Raw genomic sequence first — 10736 nt, forward strand, 5'->3', positions numbered from 1 at the left:
ACTCTAGTTTTCTGGTTGTTATTCATCATCTTCTTCTAGTTTAAGGAAAGCAACCCGTAATCACCTTCAAAGTCCGATTATAGAAAACAAATCGCAGGTCCTCAATGTGATAGCGAACTGAACAGGAACTGATAAGACGGAGAAAGCATGCGCCTTCAACTGCCCAATGGGAAGATGGCAGCATGATCATGGAGGCCGCTTAGTGAGTTTAGACTAATGACAATACCGGGTTAATATGGCATGACATAGCAAACAAAAAGCTCTAAAAAAAAATGTCCCTCAAACAGCAATAAAATATAAACTTCACTCACCAAAACATTATCCATTTAGACTTCTGAAGGGATGTCTAAGCTTTTTTCGAATTTTCTCGTTTTGTAGAAAGAAAGAAGGAACAAAATTAGGCTCTCCCACTTCTAAAATAGGTTTAGCAAGATAATGACTCGGAGACTTTTCCAAAGTGGTAGCAAGTGATTGATTGAGTTTTTTTGCGGCAGATCGAAGTGATACAGCTGACCTATCTGCACAAGAGAATGACAACCGCAGCAATTACAATGGGGAAGGGAAAAAGTAGCTATGACTTTATACACCAATAGGTCGCAAATCAATGCCCATTCTTTACATTTTCTCAAGTAAGCTCCTGCTTGGTTTTCGTCTTGGCCTGATAGAATGTTCTGAAAAATATCTACAGACAGATAGTCCCTGATCTTCTTAAGCAAAAAGCCAAATAGCACACAAATGAATAGATATAGGACATGAAATAATAGATGATAAGATCTCTCTATTTGAAGCTTCATTTTAAGATGGCCAAATGCAGTACGAGATGTAGCCTGAGAGTATACCTCATCTTGAGCTCATGGATGATTAGCTGCTGGGTTTGCAATCATCTGGCATGTGCTAAGCTGCTTGTGTATTCGCCTAAACTTCTCTTTCAGCCTCTTGATCTGCAAAATTACTAGCAATTTGAACAAGAGGAAATACAATATCTGATGTTTTGTTAGGCCACAAAAAGGGAATATTAGCATACCCTTTTCAACTCTATCTCCACATCACGCTTCCTTTGCCCCAATGAGTGTCGTAGGTTGGTAATATCAAAGACATTATCTAGATCATCCACAAATGCAGATTCTAGGTCCTCGCGAAGCAGTGCAGGAAGCTTGTCTATGACGGGCATCAGCAGAAAGCAGTTAAACTGCAATGTGCAGATGCAAAAAATTGAATCAAAGAAAGAAAGACGTAAGTTATTGTTGCCTAAAACAACTAACTGAAGTTTCAAGTGACACATGCGCTCATTAGATTTCGATCACACTGCTAATAGTGGCAACAAATAAGTTACAATGAAGTAAACCTAAAGTTAAAAGCCATCCCATCTAAGAATTCCTTGACAACCACTTTATGTTTTTTTAATCTGGGTCATGAAGAATTCTTCATAGAAGTTGAGTTTAGAGAAGTGAAGTAGTCATACCTTCAGCTCTGCAGAAGCCAAAAAATATTCTCTTATGCCATGGAATATCTGCTGCACAAGAGCATATACAAGTCTTTCAGAAGAAGGAGCAAGCCTCCGGTTCCACAGGGTACTATCTAGAAGGTCAGCTAGCCTTGTTTCTGTTGTCTGAACAAAGGTGCCCGAGTCATTTCCTGAAGCCAAATGACTCAATTTGACATCTGATTTATGCCTTGTTTCTGGCTTCTCATCCAAAACCGACCCTACTGTTGTTTCCTGGGAAAAATTGCCTGCAGCAGGCTGCTCTGTTCCACCAAATGAGTCCAGGAATTGGCGCAACCCAGCACGATTCTGCAATCGTTTGGATAAATCAATGAGCAGAGCAGATTACATTTTGTTGGATTACTATTCAAACTATGGAATCAATAACCTGGATTCCATATGTTACAGAAGTCAATACTGATCACTTGTCATTAATTTAGTATCCTTAAGAGGCACGTGTTTTCACAGTACATGAGGACAAGAAAGGAACTATCATAAGCATACTTATTTGCACATTCTCCCACCAGCAGGACACGCTTCTTTGATAGAAAAGCAGGTTGTTCTTGGCAATAGAAAAGGAACAAACACAGCGCATTTGTATTCCCATGTTCAAGTTTCTAGGGAAAGGGAGAATCGAAATAAAATAATTTGACTTCTTATATCTTTTTGCACCTGCAAAGTTCCTCATTGTAATAATACAAGCTAATCAAATGAACAACGATGCAGAAGGATTTCTCCACCTTGTTATGAAGGGACCAGGTAACATAGCGTGTGGTGCTGACCAAATCCTCCATGCATCTACAATATTATCACATTCAATAAAATTAGTACATACTGGGTAAAACACCAGCAAAATTTGAAAGAACAATGACAACTCAAAAAGTGAAGGCTGTGCATAAGAAGCATGAACCACAAAACGAGCATCCAGCATATCCTTTCATGTGATATTGTTCAAAGTGTTGCTGGCAACCGAAATGCTTGATAAATATTTATATCATGCTTCTTATCAGTTTAAAGTCCTGGAAAAAATGGTCTCTTGACACGATATCTGAGCACAAGTCAAGAGTTGTAATCGTCGTATTCATTAGCATTGCCCTCTGTTAACATAACGTGTAGGACAGATCTGCATCCCAAATAAATTTCAGCAAAACCTAGTCAAAGAAGGAGATGATCTGGCCTTTTAAGTGCAATATCAGATGTTATTTACAACCTTGGACAAAAATCACGTCCTAAGAACCTAGTCGTACTTTTGGACTAGTATTAAACCAATGTAGCTAAGTTGAAAACATTGTCTAATCCACTAATCCTATGTTCACACACTAACATAGAATGTGTTGAAAGTAACTCATAAGCATAAGCGAAAAAATGAAGTTCACTTCTCGCGACAAGCTCTTTCAGTGGACTCTGCAAAGTTGTTGTAGGCAGCAGCAACGCGCCTCAGAAAAACCTCATGTCCACTAAGATACTCGCCATCTTTCTGTCCAAATGAAGAGTGCATGTATTGACATAAACATTAAGTAGAATAAACAGCTTCATCAATCAGAGAAAAGAATGTAAGAGTGCTTAGATATAGAGTACTGAAATGGATGTTGAAATTTGAAAGGTGTACCTGAAGCAGATAAACAGAGATAGGAAGCAATCTCTTAAGAATGTGCAAAAGCCGAGCACCTAACTGCAACATTAAGAGAGAACAGTTAGCATGGCACACATTGCGAACTGAAACTATACCATCTTAGTTTGTCCTTCAGTAGTTTCATCCACATTTGATGTTACCCATGACCAAAAGAACAAGAGGTAGGGGACCTCTAGAAGAAGTCACAGAGTGGAAATGAACAGACAAACGGACAAGTAAGCAAACTCAAACCAAGAAGCCTCTACATTACCAGCCCTGAGAAAATAATCAAGCCCCTTCAGAGTAGTGCATCCCAAGACCACTGAATACCATGTTAAAATAGATGAGAAGGCAAGGAGAAAGGTACAACTCAACCATTGCCATGGGATAAAGAAGGTATTAATAAACATATCAAGGCAGCAACCCATGCAAACGCATGCATAAAAAGAACTGTATAACAAAATAAGAAATCGAGGGCAGCCATCACATTGATAAACTGCAGTCACCATAACAGTATCTCTTTTATGCTTATTTGATAAGCAACCACACCCTCCCCACCCCCACCAAATATTAAACAAAAAGGAAAAAAAAAAGTCACAAAAGATGTATAAAGATACTAGGGAGGGAAAAACCCTTAGGGAACATCTAAGAGAGCATATTGTACACTCCTACAAAGCTCAGGGAACTGAAGACCTTATATGGCTCATCACTTCTTTTGGCAAAGAGATATTGGAAGCATTGGCTGATAAAAAAAACACTACTTTTGGGGGAAACAAGTTGAAAACATAATCACCTATCCTACATGCAGTCATTTAGCAAATTTACCTGATGAAGAAAAGGTTCAAATGTATCACGAGCCTTTGCAACAGCTATCACACAAGCAGTCCTAATTAGTCAAAAGAAAAAAAAAAACTATGTGACAATGGAAACTGGAAAACATGGTCCAGAAACATACGTAAGCAAACTAATCAGGCCAGAAAGACAACTATTACCTAGAATAGTTAGTTCCATCGTGGATATCTTCTACTCCACATGCATTGACAATTTCCTCGCGAGTAATTGGAGGGCATTTTGTTCCTCCAATGACAAAGCGAAATTCAGCCATTGCGCGATGATATTGAGCGCCACCATAAAGACGCATTCCAGCATTCTAAGCAAAGACAGAACATTTTGTCCACGTAAAGTGCTATACTCTCAAGCCTTAGTGCTTCAAAAGAAGATCAGTACATAACTCATACAATGACAATCACTGCACTAATATCTTCATTCAAAGCATATTTACCAGGTTTTCTTCCTTGAAACTTTTAGTTCAGAGGAAATTAATGATCAAAAGGCAGACAAGTAATTCTGTTACAAAAAGTCTCCCAAACATTCTTCATACCAATATAAAGAAGTTGGTCACCCGCAAGCATTATTCAGGAGTTTCTGCAAATCAATTACTTGAGAAGAAAAACCAGAACAAGTTGCAATCTTTTGTCTTATGTTGCAAAAATTCATTGGAAAGATTACAGTATATTCAAAAGCAAAAGAATATAAAATTTTGACACCAGTCGCCTTTATAGTAGATGTACTTCTTTGCACTGCAACAAAGGGTAAACAAACCGAAACACTTCGGATTGGCCCATAAGGGGATCAGGATTGGGTTGGCTGAAGCCCCCTAACACGAATTTCACGAAGCAAAAGAAAATTAGAGAAAAGCACCATCGCTTCTAAAATCAAGATTACTCGTTCTTGTGCTTTTTGTAAGTAGAGATATTTTTAGATGCTGAAAAACCAGGTAGGATAAGTACATCATGCACCTCGACTGTAGAAGCTTACGGGTATAAACTTTTGTGGAAACTGCAGACCATCAGTACCAATAAAAGCCCCACCATTAGTCCTTTCATCCTGTAGAGTTTCACCTGCGATAGAACAAAAGGCCACCATAAATGGATTCTAGACAAGTTTTCATAATAGTCACATAATCCTGCTTAGAACACTGATTACTGTCACAAAGAAAAATGAGTTCATGTGACTTCAGGGAGATAAACATAAGTGTCTAGAATCCTTACTTCTACCTTTTCCTCCGTCAAGGTACAAGTATCTGCACACTGTGATGGAGGAAAAAGGTAAGGATGAGTTCACTTGGAAACTGTTTTGGAAATTGGGAAATCTGTGCACCAACAAAAGTTTCTCTTTTTTCCTTTTTTTACATGGGAAGCTTCCTGCGAAAGCATATTAACTTTAGACAATTTGCAGAAACAAGGTGAAGTGTTGGTGAACTGGCGTTGCCTTTGTAAACAGGCAGCAGAATCTGTTGACCATATCTACTATATTGTCATTTGTCTAGAAATCTTTGGAATCTGGTCATGTTAGATTTGGGTTTTCCTTGGGTGAGCAGACTTAGTGGAGAAAGACCTAAGGGCATGGTAGGGCATCCATTCAAGAAAAGAGATGATAATGATGATTTTGTTTAATCCCCTAGCAACTTTTCGGCTGATTTGGAGGGAGAAAAATAGGATAATTTTTTATGAATAACATCAAGAGCCATTTTGTTAAATATTTGGATTCTTGGCTTTTTACTTTGAAGTTCTGGATCACACATAGCACGAGTCTCAATGTAAATGCTATCATTGACCTTTTAGACTCCTTATCCTGTAGATGATTTTGTGCATGGGCTGGCATCCCTTGGTATGATTTTGTACATAGGTTGGCATCCCCTTGGTACCTTTTGTTGATACACTTTTACCGTTTGACAAAAAAAAAAGTGTCTAGAATCACGCTTTATGGAATTTGTGAGCTTGTTATGCATCGGGAACAGGTGGGCTCATGTACATATACACTAATTCATAGTAGAAATTAGGCAAACATGGAGGAATGAATTAGAATCAAGTGACCAGATATCAATATGCAGAGCCATCCAAGTAATAATGAGTTATTACCAAATTTGTCAGGAGGTGCGACCACAGTTCCTTTGAGTAGCAATGACAGCTGAACATTAATTTCATTAAGGACACTTTAGATAAAGAAGATAAAGTGTAACAAGAACAAAGAAAATCAAATCACTGATAGTCGCAGTATGCTAGCCTTGCGCATGCATAAATAAATGGTTTTCAAAAATCAACATAAATAGTTTAAATTTTCACGTCCTCAATTCTGGCCTTTCCATGAGATGGTGACACACTGAAGATTGATGGAAGTGTAAACTGTATACAAACCTTGGTCAAAAAGAGATCATGAAAAGTTCTTCCCTTCTCTTTCAGTTTTGCTTCATCCAAAGTGCTGCAAATGACAACAAGACCCAAATTGCACAGAATCCAAACTGGCATAAAAACCAATTTCCAAACAACCCCTTCCTGCCAACCTCAATGGCAGTGAACCAGAAGTGTCTGTTAATACTCTCGAAGCAATAACAGGATCTTGACGTCTAACCTCAGCTCCTGATTAATTTCATTTAGCTTTTTTGTCGCAGAGCGATGCTCCTTTTCAAGAAGCGGAATTATCAGGGGGACATTGTCCATGTACCTAAATAGCATATATTCGCCAAACTATAAGTTCAAGAAACATGGTTTGACAACCAAAAAGGGTAATTTTATCAGAACATACCTTTTCTGAAGCAACTCCTCTAAGAATAGCCTCAGTTTGCTCACACCTATATGACTTCGTTCTTGCTTGGACAGAGATCGCCCCAACTTCTCCTCCAAAGACACGACATCTTCGGTCTCTCTCAAAGATATGGCCTGTATCAAGATGCAAAACCAAGTAACTCTTTTGAGATTTACCAAACCACATTTCTTACACAAAAAGGACTCAAAAGTCAAAATTATTCACCCACATCAGACAACTGACAATTCTAGTGAAATACTAATGTAACTACTAACTGGCACACAAAACATTTTCCTTTATCTAAGATCAAGCAGATGAAGGTGCATAGTGCGAGAACCAATGGAGTCTAATTGTTTGAGAGATTAAATGGCAGAAACACTATAATTCCATCCTTTAGGTTAACCACACAGGTTCCACACTAAAAGTTCGAGGAAGAGCCACGCCGATTCTTTAGTAAACATCCACCAGGTCAGTACCCTAAAATATCCAGTCCAAGAAGGAAACTTTACTAGACAAATAAATACCTTCTTGAACTCATCGTTTGATCTGTAAACTGATTCATGTCCAGGGCCAACTCTTCCAGAAGGGACAGAGGTGAAAAATGGGGAGTCACCCAAGATGAAGCCATCAAGTGTACAGGCTGGCGGTGAAAGAAAAACTTCAACATCTGAAGATCTTGCAAACTGTGGTATCTTCGTGTCCAGCTTGGTTGAAACAATTATTGTTCTTGAAAGCTCAGGATCAACCTGTAACAATCAAATGTATTATATGTAAAGAACAAAACTTTGAAGCTTTTGCACTCCATATCATCATGTTTGTCCAGTTCCTTACCTGTTGCCAAACCAATTAGGCAAGAAGTCCACTTGATTGTCACCACAAATAGAGATGACAATCACATGCTGCTTAATGATGTTTACACACGTTAAAATATTTGGAACAACTAGGAAGAAATTTGAATATGTCAAGTAAAACCAATACTGTTATTTTGATTTCGTGATAATACCTTATTGACTAACAAATAAATTCAATATTTGCTTTTATTTTGCCTGGATCATTTCCCATCTCCAGGGTAAAGGTTGAGCCTTCAACTTAGGACAATCTAGCCAAGCATCTCCACATTAAGGATATTGAGGAAAAAAAGCATTTAGAATGTGAAGTACGACGTCAGTATTATACTTGCATAACCACTCTCCGTGTGGTAGCATTGCTCCAGTCACTGCAGTCTTCAAGGCACAGTATGATGAACTCTTTATGCTGCATTTTGGCTCGCACTAGTGACTCAACCGCACGAGCTTGCCCCTTCAGAAGGAAGACAGATCACGATTTTCTTTCATGAGCAAGAATTACCAAGGCAGGGAAGTTTAAAAAGAAAATCATGCAGAGTCTCTTTCACTAGTCAATTGTCCCCTTTCCCGTACATCACCTGTAATGCTCGATTCTTCCGACCTGGAGCAGGAGCAATGAGCCCTGGAGTATCTATTATCGTCAGATTTGGGCAATATTTATACTCCACCTTGATGATGATTTCCTTGCAGGAAAATTGACAAGGCTCACGCTCCAACCTCATGTTCTCAGCTTCGATGTAAGCCTACAAGTAACAATAAACGATGACAATGAAAAATGGCAACTTTTCTGCAATACGTCTGCAAGTTTACACTGTTCAGCACGACAAGCGAATGTGCAGAACTCTTGCGAAGCAAATAAACCTAATCTAATTGAACAGGACCTCTGATTTTGGAGACAGGAGTCAAGATCACACTGTGAGTCCCAGGCATCCTCCCAAAATTGTCTATTGGCATGCTAGCATATTCCATTTTGCAGATTGAAGATTTAACATGGAATAACACGGGAGACATACTCCTATCAAAATGAAACTGAAAGCAGATATAGCACAAAAAATGGGCAGGCAGGACAAGTAATGTCTGCACTAACCAAAGACACCTCTTCAGAATTTGGAAATGACACTGAAAGGCAGACCGATAGCGTAATTAACATCCAAAGGCCACCAGAATCGCAAATCAAAGTGCTAAGCCAGAAACTTCCAAAAATCCAACCAAAAGGATCAGCCATTATTTATGAACCCTTCACGAACACACATTGGGAGCTCAGCCTATTAAACAAACGCAGAAACAAGATTCACCAACCTACTAAAGCACGGCACTGCCACAAGCTACACAGACAACGAAAACGTAGACGAACCAAATGACGAAATGCACCTGAATTTCTTGGAGGGAGAGCTGCTGGGAGAGAGTGGGGTCGGCGTCGGAGACGAGGTGGCAGAGAGGGTCTTCGCAGGAGGGGTCGAACTTCATGTGGAGGGTAATGGGGCGGCGAGTCTTGGTTCCGCCGCCGACGTGGTTGAACTGGAAGCCCATGAGGGCCTCCACGAGCGCGCTCTTGCCGTCGGTCTGGTGGCCCACCACCAGCACCGCCGGGGCGTCGAAGGGCGTGTCGAACTCCTGGGCGAGCCCGTGAAGCTCATTGTACGCCTCGTACAGGCTCGACTGGTTGCTGTAATCGTCCGTGGCTTCTTCGCTAGCGCAGCTCGTCATTTTGCCTCTTCTTCCTCGCTTTCTGTTCTCGCTGTATCGAGTGTGAAGTGTGAACTCTAATGGGTTTTGTGAGGGAACGAGGAGGAGTAGGTGATCGATTGAGTGGCAGCTGCCGGAGACCCACCCCGGATATCTCGTTTGATTGATTTGTTTGTTTTTTTTTTTTTTCTTTTTAATCTTTCTGGAAAAAGGTACCGTGTATTTTGAAAAAAAATTCAAAAAAGAGCTTGAAATCCTTTTATTTTTTCAAATAAAGGCCTCAAATAAACTCTGTTTCAAATAATAGGCTAAAGTGATATGATGTATTTCAATTAAGGGTCCGAAGTGGCCATAATATTTCAAAAAAGGGTTTGGCCTAAATGGCATTTTCGTCATTTTACATTTTAATTTTTTTTTATTCATTTTCCTCTATTTTTTTTCCTTTTTTCGATTTTTAAAAATTAAAAAGAAAAAAAAATAGGCCACACAAGCGGGAGGAGTTGCCGACCCACCGCCGATGGGGGGTCGGCCGAGGGGGCAAAGGCGGGCGAGGTCGCCAGCCAAAGGCAAGGGTCATCGAGAGAGGGTCGGGCCCTCTCCCAGATTTGTGAGGGATCGGCGGCCCCCGCCCGGATTAGGGGCAACGGGTCGTTACCTAGGACCGGGTAGGGGTCACCCGACAGCGGCACGGCCTCGGGGCAGTAGTGGGTCGCGACCGAGAAGGCCGAGGGCGGTGTCGAGTCTCGTAGAGGGCAACTGCAAGGTCCTCTAGTGGTGCGACGGCTCAAGGCATGGGGTCGGGTGCGGATCCGAGTTTCTCGGGCTTGGATCCGGTGGCGACGGGAGGGCGAGCCAACAATCAAACAGATAGCTAGTGGCGCGAGGTGAAGTCGGTGGTCGAGTGGGTGGTTAGCGGCGGTGAGCAGAGAATGAGATAGGGGTCGAACCTCATTGAGCTCATGGGTTCATGGATCTCTCGGCTTTAGGTGCGGGGGCTCGGAACGGTGGCGGCGGCGGCGAGAGGCTCGGATGGACGGTCGAGCGGCGCGGCTGCGGGTAGGTTGAGGTGGACGGGCGGCTAGCGTTTGAAGATGGAGGGGGTGGTCGTGAGCAATGGAAGGAAAAAGAAGGGGAAGAAAGAAAAGAGAGAGTGGGGGAGGGTAGGGGTGAGCATTGTTCCAGGGTAGAATCGATAACTTGGAATCGGAACCCGTATGATCCGCTCCGGTTCCGGGGTCCAAGGTATGCAAGGTAGGTTCCAGGTTCCACCACCTAGAATCTGGAACCTGGACCATAGATTCTGAATTAATTTTTTATATTTTTCTTGTTATATGTTTTTGCACAATCATACAATAATCTATGGTATCCGATAATGAGTGTATAATTTAGAGCCAAACAATTTTTTAGGTTTCGGGTTTCAAAAAATGATAAACGTGTTCCAATGGATTGGTTTCGGGTTTTAAATGTAACCTGTACATAGCCTAAAATCATTCACCTCTACTTTCTCTTAAATGTTGTAGCATTC

General features: G+C 40.9%; 1 protein-coding gene across 1 annotated transcript; it reads right to left on the reverse strand.

The window, feature by feature from the left end:
* Nucleotides 1-556: 556 nt before the first annotated feature.
* On the reverse strand, nt 557-9360 carry LOC115747345 (dynamin-like protein ARC5). The gene is made up of 17 exons (XM_030683477.2): nt 8897-9360; nt 8104-8268; nt 7857-7979; nt 7205-7426; nt 6681-6814; nt 6507-6599; nt 6293-6356; nt 6017-6065; nt 4914-4996; nt 4088-4245; nt 3921-3981; nt 3093-3155; nt 2860-2960; nt 2224-2281; nt 1463-1792; nt 1025-1189; nt 557-941 (listed from the first exon to the last, which is right to left on the reverse strand). The coding sequence occupies exons 1-17, from the start codon at nt 9230-9232 to the stop codon at nt 852-854; spliced, it is 2295 nt and encodes a 764-aa protein (XP_030539337.1). The 5' UTR covers nt 9233-9360; the 3' UTR covers nt 557-851.
* Nucleotides 9361-10736: the final 1376 nt, after the last annotated feature.

The sequence above is a fragment of the Rhodamnia argentea genome, chromosome 11, assembly GCF_020921035.1.
Source record: "Rhodamnia argentea isolate NSW1041297 chromosome 11, ASM2092103v1, whole genome shotgun sequence".
Classification (NCBI taxonomy): domain Eukaryota; kingdom Viridiplantae; phylum Streptophyta; class Magnoliopsida; order Myrtales; family Myrtaceae; genus Rhodamnia; species Rhodamnia argentea.